General features: G+C 35.9%; 1 protein-coding gene across 4 annotated transcripts in view; it reads left to right on the forward strand.

The window, feature by feature from the left end:
- Positions 1 to 26,326, forward strand: part of HMCN1 (hemicentin 1) — a 495,740-nt gene that overhangs the window by 416,633 nt on the left and 52,781 nt on the right. For all 4 annotated transcript variants that reach the window (XM_053909192.1, XM_019426820.2, XM_019426835.2 and 1 more), the window contains 14 exons: positions 255 to 451; positions 3,936 to 4,017; positions 5,559 to 5,695; positions 9,672 to 9,813; positions 10,828 to 10,972; positions 11,364 to 11,491; positions 11,805 to 11,961; positions 14,019 to 14,140; positions 14,339 to 14,503; positions 16,102 to 16,209; positions 16,868 to 17,005; positions 17,139 to 17,273; positions 20,570 to 20,839; positions 23,504 to 23,694. In XM_053909192.1, coding sequence (XP_053765167.1) covers positions 255 to 451; positions 3,936 to 4,017; positions 5,559 to 5,695; positions 9,672 to 9,813; positions 10,828 to 10,972; positions 11,364 to 11,491; positions 11,805 to 11,961; positions 14,019 to 14,140; positions 14,339 to 14,503; positions 16,102 to 16,209; positions 16,868 to 17,005; positions 17,139 to 17,273; positions 20,570 to 20,839; positions 23,504 to 23,694 — 2,117 coding nt within the window. The remainder of the gene's footprint in view (positions 1 to 254; positions 452 to 3,935; positions 4,018 to 5,558; positions 5,696 to 9,671; positions 9,814 to 10,827; positions 10,973 to 11,363; positions 11,492 to 11,804; positions 11,962 to 14,018; positions 14,141 to 14,338; positions 14,504 to 16,101; positions 16,210 to 16,867; positions 17,006 to 17,138; positions 17,274 to 20,569; positions 20,840 to 23,503; positions 23,695 to 26,326) is intronic.

Consider the following 26,326-nt stretch of genomic DNA (forward strand, 5'->3'; position numbering starts at 1 on the left):
ATCCCAAATGCTGAGCTATAATTACCTTTCCATTTACTTCATGATCTATGATAGGCATGATCTGTCCCTCTTAAAATACTGCCAGTGACAACGGGTAATAGCGTGTAGGAATTATTTTGGTATCTTTGTTTTAACCAATTTATATTATATGAACATACATTTGAGTTGAATTTTCTTTTAAAGTTTTTCTAATCAGCAGTATTTTACCAAACAGCAAGTTTATTTTGTTGTTGTTTTTAATTCCCTTTAAATAGAACCACCTCATATCAATGGATCTGAAGAACCTGTAGAGATATCAGTGATTGTTAATAATCCACTTGAACTTAACTGCTTTGCTTCTGGAATTCCAACTCCTAAAATTACCTGGATGAAGGATGGAAGGCCCCTCCCACAGACAGAACAGATACAAACTCTTGGAGGTGGAGAGGTCCTTCAAATATCTAGTGCCCAGGTAAGTGTCAAAGTCAAAAAGTTATTTAATCCTGGGTTAAACCTCTCACTTGCTAATGGAGAAATTATGTTTTAGAATCCAAATCTCAGATACAAATCAAGTCCAAAGACACAGATCTCTCTCTGTAACCTTAAAAATGGGTAAATTGGTTCTATGGTATGCCTGATTGGGTAGACACAAGGTAACATGACTAAAAGAGCAGTAGGAGTATCATATTAAACTCAGAAGAAAGCAAGATGCTTTAATTTCTGCAAATTTTTCTCAGTGCTATAAGTGATAATATATTTCCTGAAGCTCTTAATTTGTACCATGCAGCCCTTTACAAAAGTGGCAAAAAACAATCCAACATATATACATATGAGGTCTCAAAGAGCATTTCTGGTCTCCAAAATGAACTAGGAGACATACGAATCTGAACAGATACAATTTTTCAATAAATTCAGTAAAATTGACTGTTCTTTTAGTTTGTGTTTAAGGAAATTCATCTTAAATTAAAAATATTAAAGAGAAGCATGTCTGGGATGTCTTATTATAACAATCTTCTGTTTTACTAACAAAGGCAAACCTTATATTACAGATATTCTCCATCTGTGCCCTAATACCCTCATCTGTAACTTTGGGATAAAAATAGTAATAATACCTAACTCCTACACTTGAGAATTTCAGAGATCATCTAACATGATGTGCCTAGACTGGTGCCATAGGCATGTAGTAATGTTAAATAGAGTTAGATGGAATTGTTGTTTTTCCTGCTGCTATTGTCATTATCATAATCATTGTTCCTTTAAACCTGGAATAACAAATTATTTAATTATATTCTGTGTGCTTTTTCACTGAGAAAAGAGGAAGGAAAGGGAGCCGGAAAAAGAGAGCTAAGGGTTATAAAGTGTCTACTGTGTCAGTCCTATGTTCAACTCTGGGCTCTATCACACCAGTGACTCTCATGACAACTCTTTGAGGCAATGTCTTTATCTCCACTCTACACAGCCAGAAACAGGCACAGAGAGATTAGTACTTGCATGACAAGTTTGGTGATAGAGCTGGGTCTCGATCCTACCTTGGGTTCAAAAGCCTTACCAGTGGAACTCAGCACATTTCTGGTTTCAGTATCAAGGAGAACACACCTTCCATTCCCCTCTTTTCTCTCCAACAAACATTGCAGTAACTCAGAGGAAACTCGAGTTAAATTGTTAAACCACTTACTGAATGAAAATCCTTGAATGTTATAATTTCAACAGATAACAGATCCAGAAGAATTTTGTAACATAAAGGGAAAAGAAACTGTGTGGAATCGAATTATAAAAACAAAGAAATGATGGTAAATAAACCCTAAATGAAGATTAAGGCCACATCACAGTAGGTCTTAAATGGAAACATTATATAGTTGTGTTGTAACAAAAGGAGACAGAGATCCCACAGAGTATTAGTTGGTGACCCACATGCACTAGCTATTGTGGAGAATACAAACATAATACATAAAACATGTCTCAGCCTTCCAGAAGTTTCCAGTTGTCTAGAGTACATAAAACTACACACATGATAAAATTAGGAAAAGAAACAGTTAAAAAAAAAAAAACATTCGGGGCGCCTGGGTGGCTCAGTTGGTTAAGCGTCCGACTTTGGCTCAGGTCACGATCTCGCGGTCCGCGGGTTCGAGCCCCGCGTCAGGCTCTGGGCTGATGGCTCAGAGCCTGGAGCCTGCTTCCGATTCTGTGTTTCCCTCTCTCTCTGCCCCTCCCCCGTTCATGCTGTGTCTCTCTCTGTCTCAAAAATAAATAAACGTTAAAAAAAAATTAAAAAAAAAAACATTCAAGATATTTTCAAAGTAGAAAATTAAATATTATTAACTCCCAAGACTGATCTTGTTTCCTCTGCTCCTCTGTATTTTCATAACGTTTTGTACGTATCTCTATTATAGCACTTACTACATTAAATTTCACTTATCTGAACTTTGTCTTTTCGTGTATGCAACTATAGTATATAGTTATGACTGGCACATAGTGGATGCTTTGCAAATTCCAAATTGTGTGCTAGAGACAAGAGTTTCCTAAAATATCTTCCATCAAACGCTAGTTCTGTGAGTTATTCCACTGGGGGAAATTCTGTGACCAAATACAGTTGGAAAACCTTACATACTATACCTTCCTCTTCTTTGTGAACCATAGTGCATGTCAACAATTCCACAAAATACTGCTCTAGAGAAATCTGATTAACTGTACCTTTTCAAACCTTCTATAAACAGAACACAGTTTAGAAAATGTAGCTAAATATAATGACTGTAGGCATGCAGAAGGGCACAAGTTGTCAGGAAATATTTAGTGGAGGAGGTAAAGACTTAAGAGTAAACTTGAATGATAGTTCAAGTTTGGTTAAGTCAAAACAATTGGGGGGAGGGGGGAGCAATATTAACTGGGAATAAAATTAGTTGATAGAGAAAAGTTGATTTTTAAGGGTTTTAGACATTGATGGTAAATTCATAAATTATTCTCCAGGCAGTGGTCCATCATTTTGAATTCTTAATTGAAGGACTATGTGAGTGTCGTGCTTCTTAAAGTTGCATTTAAGTATTTTTGCAAACATACCAGTCTTAAATTTTTTTCAAAGGAGTTTTTGCAACCTACAAAACAGTTTTTCCATAACTTATAAAGTCAATTTTGAATGCAAGAATTCAAAAACTCACAATATTCTAGTAATGTTCAAGTAGTAAAAATAAATGAAAACGGGATTTTTCTGCTTTTCCAAAATACACTTTTCACAGAAGTAAGATCATCTGTTTCCCAGAGTATATTTTATGGGTACGTAAGCATGGGCTGTGTCTACACAATGTCAAACATATGAAGGAAGGCTCATACTTTCAGTGGAAAGTATGCACAGGGTTTTTAAAGAAATGTTTCTGGTTTTAGTCAGATACGAGTAGATTATTCTGTCAGTCTGACACTGTTTACAGCCGGGTTACATAATATAGCTCTTTTGCTTCACCATGTGTACCAAAGTTAGATTCAAAATATGGTATTAATGTACTTTATTTAAATAACCTGATATTTTATTTGTTTACTTAAATTGCATTTTATTTTCTTCATAAAGATGCCAGTTGAACTTTTAAATGGAAGATACCATTTAAATCGATAAATACTAACGGGTTCAATAAACATTGTATATCTAGTCTGTCATGTATGGTGTGGGGTCCTACATACATCTGCCTTTTCTGTGATCATTAAATATACCTAACATGCAAATGTTCTGAAATCAAATATTGAAACCCTCTTAAAACATCGTTTTATATATGATAGAGATGCCAAGCAGTGCTCACTACCAGGGTGCTAATCACAAATGTTAAAATAGTTTATTAAATTTTAATTGTTGTGCTATCCTAAATGATACCTTGCTTTGTGTGAGACTTTTACATTCATTCTAGTAAATACTTATTCTCGTCACTGAAACTGACAAGTTAACATTGTGTAATTCACCTATTTGGATTTTGCAGGTGGAGGATACAGGAAGGTACACATGTCTGGCATCCAGTACTGCAGGAGATGATGATAAAGAATATTTAGTGAGAGTGCATGGTAAATTTGGCAAAATTTCCTACCATCTATCATATACCTAATTAGAAGCCATAATTTATGGAGCATGAGCAACTCCATCATATGTTTCTACATAAGGAAATATATATTTTGCAAATCTGGTTCTTATATTTGGCTGACCAAGTCCTTCTTGAAAAACTTCCGTGGACTTTTTGACTTATTTATTTTGTTCCTGCACAAATAATTCGTGGTTATTGATTTCCAATCATAGAATATAAATTACAATAAAGAAGAAAATATGTCACCCGGTCTTACCACACAAAGGCCTTTTTGCATACAGATGTCACAGAAATGTATCATACGACATGTAGTATTTAACTTCATTTTCATCTCTCTTAATGGCATTATGAACATGTTTTCGTGTCCAAAACCATATTTTGATAATAATTTTTAGTGATGGCCTAGTGCCCCATTTTATGAATATGCCATCATTTATTTAATCCATTCCCTATTTTCAGATATTTAAACTGCTCTGTTTTCACGAGTATACACAATACTGTTATAGACATCTTTGTGTAAATATATTGTCCTGTTTCCTTAGTTTTTTTTGATAAATTTCTGTAAGTACACTTGCTTGATTACATACACACACACACACACACACACACACACACACACATTTAAGACTTTGAAATTTATTCCCAAATTACCTTCTAGAAAAGTTGGGCCAATTAAACTCTGGCCAATATTATTTCAACATAGAGATGGGAATTACTCTTTATGGAAAGGAACATTTAACAAACCAAAAGGAAATATTTATTTCATTCTTGTAGCCTAGATGACTCAGCAATGCAAATTATCTGTTATTTAGGTACCCCCCTGTCACCAGCCCTACACACACATTAAGCCTGCCACTAATTGACAAGTCACATTAAAAGATACATTTCTGGGGTGCCTGGGTGGCTCAGTTGATTAGGAGTCTGACATCGGCTCAGGTCATGATCTCCCGGTTCGTGAGTTTGAGCCCCGCGTTGGGCTCTCTACTGTCAGTGTTTCAGATCCTCTGTCCCCCTCTGTCTCTGCCCCTCCCCTGATTGCACTCTCTCTCTCTCTCTCAAAAATAAATGAAAACATTTTAATAAAAAGATACATTTCTGAATATTAAGAAAGTGTATACATTTCTGTAGGTTATGATGGGCAGACCCTCATTTATTAGTTTTCAAATCTGATGTTCAGAGAAAATCATTACCAAGTGTGGAACCTGGACAAGAAATCCTTTCTTTGTGCCTTAGTTTCTTTACCTGTTAAATGGTGATAGTAATGTGATTATATTACTTATCCTGTCATTCATGTGGCTCTTGGAAGAATTTCATTACTCTATGTGTCTGAAAGTACAGAGTAAGGCTTAAAAAAAAAGTCCACTATTTGTAGTCATCCATATCATAAATTGAATGCGTAATGTTTTAAGTTTATGCCTCTTATTTTACATAACAGGAGTAACATTTGTTGAAAACCTAAGATAATACAGATCATTTTACATCTTGTTTATTGCAAGCCTCTGATATGTTTGTTCTTATACCCAGTACCCCCTAATATTGCTGGAACTGATGAGTCCCAGGATTTCACTGTGTTACGGAACAGACAAGTGACATTGGAATGCAAATCAGATGCAGTGCCCCCACCTATAATCACTTGGCTTAAAAATGGAGATCGGTTACAGGTAAATCCTCCTAAATTCCGCAAATCCATTTTGAGGAAAAAAATCAGCTGAGGAGTCTTTGCTAGGTAGACAAAACCAAACATCAGGCTACTGTTATTCAACATTGCGTGGGGGGGGGAGGGCACAGGATCTTTTAATCAGCCTTATTTTCTCAACCTTCACTCAGGTAGTTACTACCTAACTATGGGTCAAAAGACAGGTATTTTGATTCAGACACTCCGTAAATTGGCCCAAGTATGTATCTCCTGGAGCCCATGGATTAAAGTTGGATTTGAAATACTCAGCTATTTCTTTACTTGGGAGGGAATAAACCATCTGAGTCTCAAAAGAATTGACCTGTCCTACTAAGTGTCTTGGACAAACCTTTTACTGAATTTTTCTAGAATAAACCAGGACCTCAGGAGGGACCCCCAGAATCTAGGTGATAACCCTTGGATGCCAAGAATATAAGACAGGAATCCTTGAAGAACACACTTACTGGCTTTCTAAAGCTTCCCATTCTCATGTGATATCTGTCTGCTGTCACTGAGTGTCACAGCCCAGGATCCTAAATTGCCTTTTAGTGTTGGTTCAAAGCCTTGACTTTGAATGTTCTGTTGTTCCTATCCTAGTCATTACTTATGCTTTTTTCCCCTTTTGTTCCTCCTCATCCTTAGTATAACTTACTGTGCTAATTGTCTCTAATTATAAAAGAAGATTAAGTCCCCTAACCCCTAAGGCAGAAGAACTTCCGCCACCACCAAATTACATCAAGCGACCAAAAACAGACTGGATGCTAACTGGGGGTTACTTGCATGCGAAATTATCATGGGTATCACTTAACGTTCATGTGCCTCAGTTTCTCTATTTATTGTGCCTCTACTGTAATGATAGGCACTATAATTGCTACTGAGAGTAGTCTTGACCTTCAAGGAGCTCACAGACTACTTGAAAAGATATAGAAGTAAATCAAAGGTTATAGCATGGATACAACTCATATGTTAGTGCAAGGTATAGCATTTTATGAAAACAGAAGAGAAGCTAGTAACTCAGACTCCAGGGTAAGGGACAGTTCAGGAGAGCTTCTTGGAAAGGGTAAAATCGGTTTTAAATGATGAGTAGATGTTAGGTGAGAAAGAAGAGGGAAATTCTAATGATAGATAATGGCATCTACAAAGCCATTTCAGGGAAAGGAATGCTGTTCTTCCAGGAACTGCAAGTAGCTTGGTGTGGCTGAAGTAGACTGTGATTAAAATCCCTTGATTATTCCCTGTAGATTTCAGGATTCATGTTAAACTACCCCGCTTAGCTCACAAGACCTTTCACGCTCTGACATTTTTTCCATAGTTTTATCTCCCATATGTGCATTTTACTCAAAACTATTAGGTGTTCAGACAGAGACTGAGTGAATGTTGATGATGGAGAAGTTTAGAATAATTCCAGCTATGAACAAGTGATGTTAGTCCTGGGACAGGGTAAGTTCACTGGTTATGAAAAGGAGATGAATTCAGTTTCAGATATTTTGAGTTTGAATTACTGATATATTATCCAAGTGGAGATTCTAAAAAGCACTAAGAAATATAGGTCCCTATTTCATCAAAAACGTCTTTGACTTGGTAGTCTTCAGTCGTATGACCAGTTGTTGAAGCCATAGGTTTGTATGAAGTTGACCAGAAAGCATACATAAGAATGCTTGAGATGTACATACATAAGAAATGCATAAGAAAGCATACATAAGAATGTGTGAGAAAATCTGTAAATGAGAATAAAGCATAAGGCAACACTGATAATTACAAGGTGAGCAAAGGAAGAAGAGAAGAAGAACAGAACTGAGAAGGAGGACTCAGAGAGATAGGATTAAATACCGGAGACACTGGTGTACTAAAAACCAAGGAAAAGAGGAGTGGTTAACAGAGACCATGCTAAGATACAATTAAGTTGTGTCCATGACTTTGGCAATACACAGAAATAGTAAAAGATCTGAACAATCGTTCTTCAACAGAGTAATCAAAGGAAAGGGTAGGCTACCATTGTTGGGAGAATTAAGGAAGAAGAGGGAATGGAAATAATTATGGGCTATTCTTTAAATATGTAGAAGACTTGCATACATAAGAGACTGAAGATATAAGAGAGAGAAAGAAGTTTAGAGAATAACATGTGTTAGAGAAGTAATGGGACCCTGGTCACAAGTGAAGAAATCACCCTTGGACAGAAGGGCTGACCTTTTCCACAGAGATGGAAAGATAGAAAGGAAGGTTGCATTCATTAAGTAAGGTAGGAGGAGGAGAGAACTGCAGGCACAGGGCTTTGATTTTCTCCATGGAATAGGAAGCAAGATCATCAACTGACAATAAGATTCTATCTAATGAAAGAAGTTAAATTTGGAAGAATCATTGGTGGCCAATGGAAAGAGACCAGAGAAAATTATATGAGACTTGATGAGTTAGCAGAACTTACTGATATTCATGGAACAAAAACATTATTAAGAATCAACTCTGACCTTTTTTATTAGCCTGAAACCCTGCTATACCCATATAAAAAAATTAAAAATAGATATTTTATAGAACTTGCCATATGTTTAAGAAATCACTTATTCTCATCAGAGGTAATAAAATTTTATCACTAGGAGCCCCTATAGCAATTAAAGGCCTAAAGAAAATACATGACTTTGTAAAATAAGGAGCTGAACTGCATATTTGAATATGAACAACTCTTTTCATTAGAAATATACAGTTAGTCCTTGAACAACATGGAGACAAGAGGCACTAACCCTTCCATGTAGTCAGAAATCTGCGTATAACTTTTGACTCCCCCAAAAACTTTACTAATACTCTATTGTTGACCCAAAGCCTTACCAATAATATAAATAGTTGATCAACATATATTTTTATTGTTATATATGTTATGTATTCTATTTTTACATAAATAAGCTAGAGAAAAGAACACATTATTAATAAGATCATAAGGAAGAGACAATACATTTATAGTACTGAATTATATTTATCAAAAAAAAATCCACATGTAAGTGGACCCATGCAATTAGAAGGTCAGTGGTATATCTAATTGGGACAGATCCCATATGGCAAAAAAAACCTTATTTAGGCTACCCCTGAAGTAGTTCCTTCTTTGATGCAACCAGAAAATATTAGTCTTTGATGCTACCTGGAAATTTTTAGTGATTATGGACATCATGCATCGTTATACAAAATTAATTGTTTACATCTATTTTCCCAGTTGGACTTAATAGCAGAGATTAGGGTTCATTGTTGCTATATTTTCATAATTCTTGTTTCTACATCTGGGTACAAAATAAACACTTAACAATATTCATAGACTAAAATCATTTATTTACTTCTTTTTAAGTGTTAAAGGACCATTGTTTCTTATAAGTTAAGCAAAGTTAATTTAAGTCATGAAGCTTTCAGTTGTAAATGGCAGAATTAAACTCAAACCAACTTAAAAATTATTTAAAGATATTTATTACCTACAGTGATTGGTGATCTTATGTTTTAGGTCTTAGGTATTACTAGATCCAGAGATTCTTCTCACATAAGCAAGCATCTATGATATTTTTTCTCTGAATCTCAATTCTGCTTGCTTTGTTTTAGATTCAGAACAGGCTGTCCACACAAGGTGGTAAGACCACTACCAGGCTATGTCATCCTCACTACCAGATACCAATAAAAAGAACACTTCTTATTCCCCAACACTTCCAACACAGTCCTGCAGAGGGCTCTCTGGGGCCCAGCTGCCCATCCTTGAGTGGATCATTGTGGCCAGGAGAACTGGGAACATCGATTGTGCCCTTGCCTTAAGCACACTCATAGAAATAGTTCCCAAGGGGTTTGGATCCCAGGATAACAGTAGGGGGAGCAGACAAAGCATACTGGAAGACAGGCAATCCACAGTTCGCTATAATTACTTTTTGCTGTTATAAAGTAATATTTTATTCTCTTTTCCTGACATTTTAATGGTAAATCTTACTTGCTGAATCCAGGCAAGCCCTCGGGTACGAATCCTCTCTGGAGGGAGATACTTGCAAATTAATAATGCAGATCTAAGTGATACAGCCAATTATACTTGTGTGGCCAGCAACGTTGCAGGAAAGACTACAAGAGAATTTATTCTCACTGTAAATGGTAAGAAAGTTAACCATTGTTTCACAATTTAAAAATTTAGCCAAGGGCATTCAAAGAAATGATAACATTTTTGTTTCTTATGGGCATGCTAAATAAATTCTTGTGGTTATCTTATTTTTTGAAGACAACATGTATTTGTATTATGGCTATATTCAAATGATATTTCAAAAAAATTAATTAAAGGTACATTATCTTAGAGGATAATATATGTCCAGTCATTATCAGCATATCCTGATGCTCTGTGTCATTCAGATAAGAGGCATTGAGAAAGTTACACTAAATCTCTGGATGACAGGTGGTCCATTATTTAGTTCTTTATTCATGTTGGTGTTGGGTGTATATGTGCTACAGAGACTGCCACAGGACTGTGGTTTTCTCAAATATAAAATCTAAACATTAAAATGTGCCAATATTAGGGGAGATAATACAGGCTTTTCCCCATGATAGTGTCTTTGGTTACTATATGAAGCTTTACAGAATATTGAGTGACCTACACAACTAATATCTCTAATACTAAAGTTAAAATTCAAGTTTTCTATTCCCATATGAACTCAACGATTAATAAAATACATACTCTGAGACTTGCATGATTAATCACAGATGTGCTTTTCATTAGACCGGCCCACTGTCTGTTCTTTATTTAAAGTGAAGCTGTTCCAGTGCTAACATTCCCTGACCATTATTTGGCCAAAGAGAAATAAGAAATATCATCTTTAATTTGCATCAGACCAGAGCTAATTTTTATTCAAGCGTCTCTCCAGGAAAGCCAGATTTCACACACCATATCAGGGATTTAAAACCTCCTTCCCCCAACCGGTGCTTTGTTTTTCAACATGGAGTTTCTTGAGTAAGACTTTAGGAATTAAACCCCAATTCTGTTTATACTAACCTGAATTAGCCGCAGGCAAAGCTGTACCTTTGACTCAAAGCTAACCTTGTATTACCTCTTCAGAGTCTTAGTTCAGGCTGTGTTATTAATGTGAATGAAGTTTTCCACATACCTCTCTTGCGCAGTTCCTCCAAACATAAAGAGCGGCCCCCAGAGTCTTGTCGTTCACGTAAATAGGTCGACTGTATTGGAGTGCCTTGCTGGGGGTGTGCCGACCCCGAGGGTAACATGGAGAAAGGATGGAGCTGTTCTATCTGCAGGTCACGCAAGGTAACAGTTCTGGAGAAGGACGAAAAATACTGTACTAACTGAAATATAAATTCTTGAATCTTTTTTTCCAATGTATTGTTTTGGTCTTGTTATATTTAATACTAGTATCCTCATCTTTATATGAGAATCAACACATACTATTTTAAAAGCATAATCGTAAGGCTTATGTCCAAAAACATAATGATTATATTTCCTCCAAGAGCACAAGTCCATCTGCTATGCATCTTTGCAGAATATCCCCCTTTTCCACCCAGGGTATTGTGAATTTCTAAAGCAGGAAAAGACCAAAAAAAACGGATTTAACTATAAGTCTTGTAAAATACTCTCAGTCAAAATGTGAATAATCAGAAAAGGCTGATTCCGGGGACTTCACTTGTGATCTTTCTTGTAGATACTCCATCTTGGAAAATGGATTCCTTCACATCCAGTCAGCACATGTCACAGACACTGGACGATATTTGTGTATGGCTACCAATGCTGCTGGAACAGACCGCAGGCGAATAGATTTACAGGTCCATGGTAAATATACTTCTGTGAATGACATCTAATCTTTGGGTTAAATGTTCTTTGATAGCCTAAACCAGTGAGATCATAAAGACCTTGATATCCGGGGCTACGCGAGTGTACCACACTCTATTGCGAACAGTCAAGATCCATGTTTTCTCCTCACTGTGGCTAGCACCATCACAACACTATTTAAATTCACAGAGCCTGATCAAGTTCATGATTAGGGGGCAAGTTACCAGTGATTAATTTCAGTCTGGCAGAAATACTTCAGGTGGCATACTATTTGCTGAATGTGTTACCCTCCTATTTGTTGACTTTGTTTTAGTTCCTCCATCCATTGCTCTGGGTCCTACCAACATAACTGTAACAGTAAATGTTCAAACTACTCTGGCTTGTGAGGCTACTGGGATACCAAAACCATCAATCAAATGGAAGAAAAATGGGCATCTTCTTAATGTAGATCAAAATCAGAATTCATACAGGTAAGGAATAATTTTTTTTAACTTTTTAATATTTGTTTATTTTTGAGAGAGACAGGGTGCAAGCAGGGGAGGGGCAGAAAGAGAGAGAGAGAGAGAGACAGAATCTGAAGCAGGCTCCAGGCTCCGAGCTGTCAGCACAGAGCCTGAAGCAGGGTTCGAACTCATGGACGGTGAGATCATGACCTGAGCCAAAATCAGACGCTTAACTGACTGAGCCACCCAGACGCCCCAGTAAGGAATAATTTATTTTTTTATTTTTATTTTTTTAGTAAGGAATAATTTAATTGAAAACCCCCACCTACTATTTAGAAACATTATTTTTTTTTAATTTTTTTAACGTTTATTTATTTTTGAGACAGAGAGAGACAGAGCATGAACGGGGGAGGGCCAGAGAGAGAGAGGGTGACACAGAATCCGAATCAGGCTCCAGGCTCTGAGCTGTCAGCACAGAGCCCGATGCGGGGCTGGAACTCACAGAGCGCAAGATCATGACCTGAGCCAAAGTTGGACGCTCAACCAACTGAGACACCTAGGCACCCCTAGAAACATTATTTTAAAAAGAATTAATATTTCATCTCTATCAATGGGGACAGCATATATATACATACAATGGGGACAGCCTTTACATACATGTTTGAAGCCTATACATGTTTGAGGAATTAGCTAGTATATAGAGTATATATTTTTTCTTAATGTGAAATTAGTTTTTCAACCTAAAAGCTTTTTTTGAATTATAGGTTCAACTTCTCCATTCATAAACCTTATGAATGAAGGTCAGAGAGATCTGCAAGATTAGATTCCTATTCTGCTTTACTTTTTAGCACCTTTTAGATTTTTATAAAGACAAAAAGTTAAAGCATCATTTGGTATAAAAGAAAAACTATTCTGTAAAATTAATACTAGCTGTAGCCGTAGAATAAAAAATAAAATTCTGAACCTTGAAATACACCTTAGGTATTTGATAGCATGAGGGAATATACCATTTTCTCCAATTTTTTGCATTCTCCCAGCTTTACTTCCAGTAGCTCATAATATGACAGTGTATGGTTTTTAAAAGCTAACCTCTAAATCACTAGGAATTTCTGATATTTAAGATGAGCATCATTTATTGTATCTCAATTAAGTTAATGGATAGATACCTCGTCAAAGGATTTGCCAAATGTTCTCATAGGTCTACTTTGACAATAATTCTGATAATCAGGAAATATGAAAACAGGAGTGTTTCACTTGGAATTCTGTTGTTTCTCTCTCTTTCTCACCCTTTTATTCTTTGGGTAGCGGGAGTCTAGTGACTTGAAGATATACACTATATGGAAAATATACAATACCATTGAATAAAAAAGCATGTCAAATGTATTCCCATTAAATCAAATCATTTTTATTCCATCAGCACACACTTTGCAGTAAGAAAGTAGATATTTTATTTAGATTTACTTAGAATAATATATGTATATTTATTAAAGCTCTTAAATATTTGAAATGATCTAGATCACTTTAGTTTTTAATTGATTAGACATTAGGAAAAGGACTTATTGACGTATGTACGATGCATCTCTAAGATGTCCAGCACATGTAAGGAGACATGTGAAGGAGGGAAACATGCAAGACAGACAGAGTTGTAATTACCTGTCCATCAATGGACATAATCAAGTACCAATCTACAAAGCTATTGTGAAATTTAGAGATAGTTTATGTGAAACAGTTGAGATGGTGCCAGAATGTATTCAATGCTCAATCAACAATAGCTATCATCAGTGTGCCCATTTTACTGTATTTCACTTAGAAGAGCATGGTTGATCATGATAGAAGCATTCAGAAAATGCAGGATGCCCTCTTCGAACAATCCACCCAGCTGCTTCCTATAAATCTCAAGGTTAGGGCTCTGTTAACCCATTGCCCATATAAAAAAGTCTGATATATGAAGTATCAGAGAGACTCCTCATTTTAACATGAGGAAAGAATTCCATTTCCCTCAATTCACAACATGGTACCATGTTGAAACAACATTTATGAAAAATGATATATAGTACATCATTTCTTTGAAATATTTCTTCTAGGCTCCTTTCTTCAGGTTCACTAGTAATTATTTCCCCTTCTGTGGATGACACTGCAACCTATGAGTGCACTGTGACAAATGATGCCGGAGAGGATAAAAGAACTGTGGATCTCACTGTCCAAGGTAGAACTGGCTTCCTGTATGGATTGATACTTACTATCATCATACATTTCATCATTCCACTACCTTACAACAGGGCTTCTTTTTCCACTTACCTAACATTCACTTTCAGTGTAGGAAAAGAAAGATGTATGATAAGAGTTTGGAAATCTGGAAGAGTTGCAAATGTGTACTTTCTTCTTCTTGTTATTGTTGTTTTAGTTCCACCTTCCATAGCTGACGAGCCTACAGACTTCCTGGTAACCAAACACGCCCCAACGGTGATTACTTGCACTGCTTCGGGAGTTCCATTTCCCTCAATCCACTGGACAAAAAATGGGATAAGACTACTTCCCAGGGGAGACGGTTATAGAATTCTGTCATCAGGTAAGGCCAAGTTCAGTGATTACACGTCTATGATTAGATTAATCATGAATAGATGGCTTCACCTGGCCTTTTTTTGGTACCCAAATAAAAGAATAAAATACATTTTTATTCCTAGACTTAGGCACCTGGGGGGAAAGGCAGTTAGAGTGGGAAGGGGAATTAGAGAACAGGAGAGAAAAAAAATCTGGAAACAAAATAACAATAACTGAATATAATCATGATCATTGGAATTTTATGTCCATATTTACTGATGCTAAGGTTTTACAAGTTCATGGGTTGCTTTTGAGTGAGCAATACTCCCTCCATTGGCCAAAAAGAATCTCCATTCATTTAACAAACATTTAATGCCTAAAATAAGTTAGAGACTCCACCGAGTTTCTGAGGTTATAAAACTAAGAGGGTTCTTGTTTTCAAGGTTTTTATAATTGAGTAGGTAGGGAAGGTTGGGTGATAAGTGCTAGGATGGGTAATTTTTGAGAGTGGTAGCAGCCATCATTTATAAAGTTTATGTATTGAAAGAGAAAAAAAAATTCACCTCAATGAAAATATAGGTAATTCACACTGGTGTTTCTGAAAGCTGATCCCCTAAGTTGGGAGGGTGCATTAGAGATAAACTAAAGTAGCAACTAACATCCTGGGGTTTATGCATCTGTGCATATTATTCTAAGGGAATTTATTTTCTCAATAGAAGGGAAATAATGGAAGATCATTCGCGGGGTAGAACTTGGCTTTTAAAGCAAAGTATTTTGGCTGTCTCAGAAACCTATATAGATTGGTAGCAATTAAAATTATAAAATAGAAATGAAGTACCCTTCAGCACAAGGTATTGTGTTAAGAGAACAGTTTGGAACTTTCTCAAAGTATTAAACAGAGTTACCATGTGACCCAGCAGCTCCATTCCTAGGAAATGAAAACATATGTCCACACAAAGACTTGTATGCAAATGTTCATACAGCATTATGCACAGTACACAAAGGAGAAACAATCCAAATGTCCACCAACTGGTGAATGAATAAACAAAATATGGATAATCCACATAATGAAATTCTATTTATCAATAAAATAGAGCAAAAAAAATAGGGCAAAAATTGGCACATGCTACAACAGATGAAACTCACAAACTCTGCTCACAGCAAAGGTAATCGGACTCAAGCCATCTGTATGATTGCAAATGCATGAAATGTTCAGAAAGGGCAAATATACGGAGAATGTGAAGAGATTAGCGATTGCCTGGGGCTGGGGTTGGGAGTGAGACGTGACTGTAAATAGGATGAGATTTCTTTTTAGGGTAATAGGAATGTTCTAAAAATTAGATTGTGATAGTTGTGCCATGTAGCTGTAATTAAGCTAAAAATCATTGAAGTGTACATTTAATTGGGTGAATTTTATGGTTGTAAATTTTGCCTAAATGAAGTCATTAATAATAACCAAAAGGCACTGTGTTAGGCACTTCAGGGGATGCAAGTATGCATATAAGCCAAGCACCACTGTGCTATAGGGACAAAAACACAAAATCAGAGAAACCTAGTTTATTGAACCAGAAAAATGGTTGCAGAAAAAATGGACACACTGTGCATAAAAACTTTTTTTCTTTTTAGGAGCAATTGAAATGTCTGCCACTCAGTTCAACCATGCTGGAAGATACACTTGTGTTGCCAGGAATGCAGCTGGTTCTGCACATCGACACGTGACCCTTCGTGTCCACGGTATGAAGGTTACTTTTCATTAAAAGCTTGTTGTTTTTTCTTCAAGTCATGTTTATTCTTGAAGGGATGGATGTACTCTCTAGAGTTATGAAACCTGGTAATATCTTGGGAATATGAAAGATTGATAGGTACTAGTCAAAAGACTAAAAAAAAAAAAAAAAAACACAAAACCTACAGATGACAAACCACACAAAACAACCCCTATGTTATTTTTTTCTTGAATTGCTGTAATCTATTCCTGCTTCTAGTCTTTTTGTTTTTTAATGTTTTTTTTTATTTTTAAAAGAGACAGAGAGAGTGAGAGCAAGTGGGGAGGTGCAGAGAGGGAGGGAACAGGGGATCTGAAGCAGTCTCCATACTGACAGCAGAGAGCCCGATGTGGGGCTCAAACACAAACCATGAGATAATTACCTGAGATCATGACCTGGCTCAACCAACTGAGCCACCCAGGCACCCCTGCTTCTAGTCTTCTAATGGAAACTGCCTACAGTTGCAAGACTCAAAAAAATGTAATACGGTCAATATTTTCTTCTCCCTAGCACAAGCAGATCACTAAAAATTTGGAAATATGAATCTGGGCATGTTTAACCCATGGCTACTTTAGATGTTCCTGCCACTAACTGGTGCCATTGCTTTCTCTGTTGATTGGTTCTTACAGAGCCTCCAGTCATTCAGCCTCAGCCAAGTGAACTAGACGTCATTGTAAACAATCCAATTTTATTACCATGTGAGGCAACAGGGACACCCAGTCCTTTCATTACTTGGCAAAAAGAAGGCATCAATGTCATCGCTTCAGGTACCTACCAGTGTTTATATCAAGAAAATCACAAAAAAAACAGTGTTTTATAATTCAGAAGTCAGTATTATCTTTTAATGAAAGAATTTTTAATAAAAATTATTTTTACCCTGCTTTCACAATTGCAATGCAGGCAAAAGTCATGCAGTTCTCCCTAGTGGCGGCTTGCAGATCTCCAGAGCCGTCAGAGAAGATGCTGGCACTTACATGTGTGTGGCTCAGAATCCAGCTGGTACAGCCTTAGGCAAAATCAAATTAAATGTTCAAGGTACCTAAATAATTCATCTCTATGTCTTCATTGCAAAGATGCTTGTAACGATGGATGCCACATTTCATTTATCTAAAATAATGATGCTGCCATAGTTGTCAACATTCTGAGTTTACATTATACAATGCGTTTTTCTATCACTCTTATGAAGGAGAAAAGTTAATGTTTGGGGATTTGGGGGGAGGGTCATTGTTTGTGTAAGAAAACTGAGGCATCTCAGAGTAATTTTGGACTTCTACAAACTTCCATGTGGTACTCTATTTCATTGTGGCACATAATTAAAGTGATTTTTAAAACCATTCTCTCCAAAATACTGCATTGGATACATTATGAAACACTACATTGTAATACCCACTCCAAAAACAAATCATAATTTTTCAAGTCATAAAAATCATGAAACAAAAAAATCATAATTACAGTTAAGCAATTTGACAGGCAAAAATTATTCTGTAGACAAAGCAGGGTTTTTTTTTCACATTTAACTGTTATTTTCTGAACACAATATTCATATTTGCATACATTGTTTTTGTGAGTGAAGAAGACACCTGGAGGCAGGTTCTGAGCTACTGAATTTGCATTAGCTGATTTTGAATTTCCTTATAGTATGATTTTCCTATGATGAATTAATGACTACAGTAAAGCTCACCTAACTGCACATCATAAATCTAATTTCTTTATATTTTTCAACATTTTCTCAATAAATATTTATTGGAATAATAAGTGGAAATACATTAAACATTACAGACATGATGCTTCCTTTATAGTGTGGAAAAGGGAAAAAAACTAAACTACCAAACAAATGAAATAATTATAAGTTCTAACGTGTTAAGCAGAAAAAAAAAAAGGCTGAGATGGAATCATGGGGAAACGTAGGGACCACCTTACCTTAGTGGCTAAAGTGGGCTTTAAGAAGCAGCCTTCTCTGAAGGGGTACCATTTAAGCTGAGACCTGAATGATGAGCTAGGATGAGCCGTGCAAAAGTGGCAGAGTGTCCCCAGGAGAGAGGGCAGCATGTGCAATGGCCCCAAAGGAGGAAAGAGTAAGAAAAGAAGCATGCCAGTGTGGTGGAGAGCGGTGAAGAAGGAGAAGGCTGGCAAAATGGAAAGGAAGTCCGAAAAGAAGGCGGGCCAATGCATGGAAGGTCAGAGGGACCACACAAAAGTTGTACTTTCTTCTCTATGCAGTGGGAAGCCTTCTAAGGGTTTAACCATGTTGCTTATCTGGCTTTAGGAAGATCTCTTTTGATGTCGTGTAGGTATTGGTTTAGAGAAGGGGCAAGGCTAGAGCTGGAGGAACTCTTTGGGTCCTCCAAGCACCGTGTTACAGGCTGGGAGTGGGAGCGGCTCTGTAAATTGCAGGGGTAAATGAAAAAAGTGATGGATAAGATACTTTTGGAGATGTAACTGTCAGAATGGCTGATGAATCAGATTTTGGAGGTTAGGAAAAGAGAAGAATTAATGATGTTTCCTGGACTTTGGGCTTGAGCTAGTGAGTGGATGATAGTGCCATGGGGAGGTGCAAGGGGAGGAACAGGTTTTAGAGGAAGGAAGACATGATTCCTGATTGATCCTGTTAGAGGTGGGAAACTATTAGAAATCCAAGTGGAGATATCAAATGGAATTGAATATTTATGGATCCAGAGCTCGAGAAGTATAGTATAAGATATAAATTTGGAAGTAATCAGTGTATTTCAGCCCACAAGACTGGATGGGAATTTGGACCGAAAAGAACTAAAAACAAAGACCCAGTACTGTGCATTGTTTAAGAAACAGTCTGAGGAAAGAGAGGATGCTAGAAAAGAATACAAAGGAGCAGGCAGAGATGTTGGAGGAAAGCCGTATGAAAACTAGGAGAGGAGATCATTTCAAGAAGGGAGTGGACAATTTGTTGAATGTGAGTGAGAGGTCAGTTGGGATAAGGACCAATAAATATTCATTGGTTTTGGCAACATGGAGATCATGGAAAGAACAGTTCCATATAGGAGGGTTTTTTTCCTTCACTAATTGATTAAAATTGATTAAAATCTGAGCAGTTATGGGACAAAGAAACACAGTAGGTGATTAATAGCATTTCAACATTTCAAAAGCAACCAGAAATAACTGCATGCTTTAGAGGCATGAAAATTCTGAACCAAATCTCTCTTCTTGCAGAAACAGTATATAATAGCAAATACAAGCCCAACCAAATAATGATTTTAATATGGTTGTTTGTATTTTTTCACAACTTGCTGATTTTATTTTACTCACCACCAGTAGTGTATCTTAAAATTTGTTCTCTGTGTGGTTGACCACATCTCCATATCCTCTGGAGATACAGCAGATAGTTCTAGGTCTCCGGGACTTGCCATGCACAGAGTGTTGCTTGGATCAGTGGATCTCTGAGATCTCATTTGTGATTCCACTACACATTCTGAATATGGTAACAGTGAATACTGTTGGCTTTGCTTCTCTCTTCAACTTTCTTGAATGGGTAGTAGTTTTTGTTGTTTGTGGGTTTTGTCTGCACATGCTTAAAAGGATATTTTTACTGTCATTGTCCTCGGCACTTTGTCACTTCTCTGGACTTTCAGTGACACGGGTGGGTCATCCTCTCCTTTCTCTCCTGTGTACTTGTGACTAGTTTTTCCTCCTTTGTGTTTGATTGCTCTCTCACAATTATTTAATATTTCTTTGAGGCTCAACAAAAGATCCAGGCCAATCCCTAAATGGTAATCAACCTACTCTAATCACTAGGAAGAGAATTCCTTATCATAAGCTCTTCCATAGCTTTCTGAAAAAGTGGGAATAGTTTTATCTGTATAATTCTTTTCCATGATCTATTCATTTATTTATTCAGTCATTCAAACAGTACTTTGTTAAATGTGGCCACTGTATTTGAGACACTAACCACTGTAGGAAATATTTGAGTAAAAGTATCTCTCAGCAGTGGAATGATTTTTAAACCTTGAAGGGGTCTATTCTGAAAGTTTAGATAGCTGAAGTGAATCACATAATACAGTATGTTAAAGAAAATGCCTCTGTTGACACAACCTAAATTTTCTATTTTCTAGGCATGTAGTATCAGGAACATATAGTTATGCCCTCATTTAAAATTGCTTATCATTTACATTTATTAACTATGTAGAGAATAATTTTCTGAAAGTGGCTCAAAGAATTTTCTTTGCCAATGAAAACAGTGTAGTGATCCTTCAATGATAATACGGTAAAGTCGGGATTTTGTTTCTTTTCAGTGTGACTTCACTTTGCTGGAGTAATACCCTAGTGTATGCTTTTAAGATAAACTTTGTATCTTTTAGTTCCTCCAGTCATTAGCCCTCATCCAAAGGAATATACCACTGCTGTGGATAAACCCATCTCCCTACCATGTGAGGCAGATGGCCTCCCACCACCTGATATTACCTGGCATAAAGATGGGCATGCGGTTATGGAATCAGTCCGCCAACGCATCCTCAGCTCTGGGGCCCTGCAGATAGCATTTGCTCAGCCTGATGATGCTGGCCAGTACACGTGCATGGCAGCTAACGTGGCAGGATCAAGCAGCACGAGCGCCAAGCTCACTGTCCATGGTAGGTTGTTTGACATTATTTCAATCTGCTACATTGCCGTGGCAAAGAGAAAAGACCACCAAGAAAAGATAGGGTGAAAGTCAAAGCCATGCAAAACCCGTAATCCAAAGTGGTGTGTGTGTGTGTGTGTGTGTGTGTGTGTGTGTGTGTGTGGTTGTGTAGGTACACTTACCTTTCTAATATGTAGGCTCTGGTTATTTGTGTGGGCAAAAGAAAAGCTGTGATTATATGTGTGTGAGAAAGATTTCCTTAAGATAGCCAAAATAATTAATGTGTTGCCAGTAATCCCCTCATCTTATGCTTATTGGGATTTATACTTTGGCTACTGATCCTATTTATGGGATCCATTTGTGTTTTGTGATTATTCTGCTTTACTTCTCAAGTTGCAAATGATATTGACTCAAAACTAACCACCACGTGAGATACATTATAAATATAGTATGAACCTAATGAGAGTTGGAAACCTATTTGATTCATTATTTTAAAGTAGCAAAATATTTACAAGTATATTTTTATAATAGAAAAAAAATCTTTCTTTGTATTCAGACAACTAACAAAATATCTAAGGATCAGCATTGAAATATTTTAGTTGTTAATGTATTTTAAACTAAAGATAGACCACCTATTGATATCAATGTTAGGAAACAAACTCTTTTCAACTGCTGTTTTTAGAGGTAATTCTTATAATGGTGAGTTTCTGCTTTTTTCTTTTTTAAAAAAAATTTGTGAAAGCTGTTTTTTATCTTTCAGGTGTATTTGAATTTTCTACAACTTCAGCATTAAAGTAGTGATTTCAAATAGACACATTTTTAATTGAATAAATAAATAAATAATAGCCCCAATTTTTAAATCAGCATTTCTGAGTTTTCTAAATACTCCCACTGGTTTATACCTGCTTTCAGTTAATATAACTGAACTAATCAACACACATTAGTTCTTTAGCTTCAAATAAATAATAGTTCTCCTTCTTAAATATTTGTAGAAAATTTACCAAAATTGACTATATACTAAACAATAAAACAGTCATTAATATGATTTAAAAATAAGGCCACAATTCCTGCCCACAATGCAATAAAGATAGAAACATGTAAAAATCTTTTAATGCCAAAACCTCAACCCCAGGCAAATTTAAAATACCATTCCAGTTAACAAGCAGGTCAAAGAATATGTTTTTATTTTCATATTATTTAGAAAATAATAAACATAAGGAGTCTATATATCAAAATGTATGGTGTGTAGGCCAGGGTTAAAATCAAATATAAAATCATAGCCTTAACATTTTCATTTTGAAAAAGAATGAATTGAAGTAAATATACTAATGTTGCAACTTTGTAACCACAAGCAAACTTGAAATATCAACCCCTAGGAAACCAGGATAAAGGAGCTAATAAAAATACAGTATAAATTAATTAAAAATGAATCGAATATTTACGATGTTCCATTCAGCAAAATGCATTTTTGTTTTCCCTATTATCTATGTTTGTGCATATAATCATTCATATAAGATTTATATATTTACTCATATAATCAAAAAATAATTTTTGCTGAATACAACTTTTGTCCTGTCACTTTTTAAAATGCCATTAAAATTAATCTATTTCTGATATGTTGGAATAATTCCAAAATTCATTGGGGGGGTGTATTTTTACTTTTTAAGCCAAGTATTCTTAATGCTTTTATTTATTTATTTTTAAATATATGAAATTTATTGTCAAATTGGTTTCCATACAACACCCAGTGCTCATCCCAAAATATGCCTTCTTCGATACTCATCACCCATCCCCCCTCCACCCCCCCATCAGCCCTGAGTTTGTTCTCATTTTTTAAGAGTCTCTTATGCTTTGGCTCTCTCCCACTCTAACCTCTTTTTTTTTTTTTTCCTTCCCCTCCCCCATGGGTTCCTGTTAAGTTTCTCAGGATCCACATACTTTTAAAGCCTTTTCTTTAGAAGTAAATGTCATAGTTCCAAGTCCCCTAAGGTATTTGTTAGTACACAAAATAGTCAATTGATCTTTCTGTATTGCCTAAATTCCAGTTCAAAGTAATTTGAGGAATAGGAAGTATTTGCACAGAATTCTGAAATCACTATCAAAATTTCCTCTGTGACAGTATAAAAGCTGAATTGTCTTGACCTGGGTTTACTTGCAATTGTTGAAACACATGTGAAATACTGCAATAAATTTTTTTTCTGTAGCACTTCGTGACATTCAATATGGGGGGAGTGTTTTATGGTGTTTTCAACTGGTGACTTTTATTAGTGTGTTCTCACGATATGTCTGTGATACAAATCCAGTAATTATCCAATCATGGATGCATTTTGAGGTTTTGTTGCTCTAGTTTGTTTGTTTTACTTCACTGCAATAAGAATAAGAAACTTAAGAAAAACTTCAGAAGCCAAATAAAAGCTAAAGATTCCTAATCTAGTTCTATGTCACTTGTTCAGAAACTGATTTCGAATATATTCAACAAATTCAAATCCCTTAAAGTTTTTGCTATAGGCATCTTTCATGATAACAAACAAATCAATGTCTTAATAGACTTTATTTTACTACTTGGCGGCAAAATGATCCCCAAAAGAGTCTTTTGTGTGCTGATTTTCAGTGTGAATGAGGATACTGTTGAATTCGACATCATGAATGACTATCTTTTTTAAACTCTTCATAGTACCACCTAGAATCCGAAGCACAGAAGTACACTATACGGTCAATGAGAATTCACAAGCCATTCTTCCATGCGTGGCTGATGGAATCCCCACACCAGCAATCAACTGGAAAAAAGACGATGTTCGTTTAACTCACTTATTAGGAAAGTATACTCTTGAGCCCTATGGAGAACTTATTCTGGAAAATGTTGTGGTAAGTTTAATAGATGTGAATGGATACATTAAACCAGATTAGTAATTCACCTTTTTTCTTTTCGTAGCTTAGCTTGGAAATATACTCTTTAATAACAAAAAAAAAATACTCTTACATATTCAGGCCAAAAAATGAATTTTATGCATGTTTCATTTTGTGGCCCAGGTTTAAGAATAATATTTAACAGATAGTAGGAACTCATAAATGACCTCCTTCTAAAATGGTTTTATTTTTGTGGAAATCTATTTATCAGGAAAAATTCTAAGTGCCTCTGTTATATTCTGTGTTTGTAACCATGAATGGGAATGATTAGAAGAACAGAGATATAAGAATGTCTGATGTGTTATTAAGCAAATAATAAAAAGTAGTTTTTCTGTTCTTTTCAGGATTTTCAATAACCCTTTCTTATCATTGACAAGGAAACTAAAGTCTTAGAGATCCATCTATGCAAGCTGAGATGTTTGAATATTGTTAGGTGGCACTTAGCCAGTCTACAGAATAGTAGCTATGAGAAGTATCTTAGTTTTACAGTGGTAGCCCACTGGAAGAATATTCTGTATATATGCATACTACATGACTTTTTAAAACATTTACTGTGTGGTTTGAGAGTATCAATACTTGGCACCAAATACGAAACAAATGTGAATCATTTTCAGAGCTTCTGTATATACCTTTTTATTCCTATTCATTACCCTTCAAAATGCCTAAGCCCCATTATAAAATCTTTGTGGAATTAAATTTGAACAGATTAAAATGACAAAATTGATCACATTAACTTTATAGTATAATTTCAACCATTACTCAGACTCCTGGGATTACCACATAAATAATCTCAGTAATAGGCTGTGTCACTAAGTCCTAACTCAACCACATGTGCCAGCAAAAGTTGTATTTATTCAGATTTAAATTTCCATTATTACAAGATGTACCATTATTTTATGTACCACTAAGAAAGAAAAAAATCCAGTTAAATAAACTAGAGAAGATCATCAATTTTTATGTATTTTTAATACCCTAGCTTCTGAGGTATTAAGAGTTAAAAATGTGAATTTTAGAATTAATAAAATAAGGATAAATTTGTTAATGTAAACTAGTGAATATCTTTACTGGGGATTACCTCTAAGCTCAAGAATGTTGAATTTGGGCCTTCAATTGCATTTATAGACCTGAAGGAATTAAATGAGAAAGAAAAGTTTAGACTTTTAGTGGGATAATGACTCAGACACGTTAAAAAAATAACAATAAGGTAGTTTCTAAATACCAGATGAAAGACACAAATAATAACTAGAAATCTATTTGTGAATAGTATGTACACACGATTTTTAAGTGCTTCACTTTTATAAATTCCTTGATTTTAAACTTGTCATAACCTGGGAATTTAAGGACAGTTAAATGATATGGAGGTGGAAAGACTTTTACAGGGAATATGACTTATTCCAGTTTGCCCTTTAAAAAAAAACAACAGTATGCAGCCAACCAAATTTAGATTGTACCTACAGTTAGTGATTACAGTTTTTATGCTACATTTCCAATCAATTCTTTAATGTTTCAGTGCAAAACAATATATACCCTTAAATATTTTAAAAATATTTTCAGGGGCGCCTGGATGGCTCAGTTGGTTAAGCGTCTGACTTCAGCTCAGGTCATGATCTCACGGTTGGTGGGTCTGAGCCCTGCGTCGAGCTCTGTACTGACAGCTCAGAGTCTGGAGCCTGCTTCAGAGTCTATGTCTCCCTCTCTCTCTCTGCCCCTCCCCTACTCGCACTCTGTCTCTCTCTTTCAAAAATAAATTAACATTAAAAATTTTTTTTAATATTTTTAAATGTTTATTTTTGAGTGCACACATGTACGTGCAAGTGGGAGAAGGGCAGAGAGAGAATTCCAAGCAGAGAGAGAGAGGGAGACAGATAGAATCCGAAGCAGGCTCTGTGCTGTCAGTGCAGAGCCCAACAAAGGGCTCGATCTCACGAACCATGAGATCATGACCTTAGCTGAAATCAAGAGTGGGGCACTTAACCGACGGAGCCACCAGAGTGCCCCTCTTAAACGTTTTAAAAGATAAGGAAAAAGTCTACCATGGGCCTTAATGCACTCAGAAGCATTCAATCATTAATTCGACAAATATTTACTGAATAGCTTCTCTGTTTAGGCACTGGTAATACATCAGGAAACAAAAGACTAAAAGATCCTTGCCTTCATGCAATTTATGTCTAGAGAAGGGAGATAGACAATTAAAATAATAAAAAATATACATAGAAGAAAATAAGTATTATGAAAAATCGATGAACAAGGTATAAGGGATCAGAGTTTGGAGGGGTACTAGTTATAGTTTTAAATAGGAGAGTCAGAGTGAATCTCCTTTGGGAAGGGAACATTTGAAAAAACTTGAAGTGAGTTAGCCAAGCCAATATCTGGGGGAAGAGCATCACAAGCAGATAAAACTGGGATGTTCCTCCCTCAAATATCTGGAAGAAACATAAGGTGGGAACATGCCTGATACATTGGAGGAACAGGAGACCAGTAAAAGCAAAGAAGAACAAAAGAAGAAAGATATGAAAAAAAAAAAATGGAGGCCAGATAATATAGTGTCTCGTAGATTATAACAATTTTGTGTTTTACTTTGAATAAAGTA

Source organism: Panthera pardus, unplaced genomic scaffold, assembly GCF_024362965.1.
Source record: "Panthera pardus isolate Hobbes unplaced genomic scaffold, ASM2436296v1 HiC_scaffold_21, whole genome shotgun sequence".
NCBI classification, from domain to species: domain Eukaryota; kingdom Metazoa; phylum Chordata; class Mammalia; order Carnivora; family Felidae; genus Panthera; species Panthera pardus.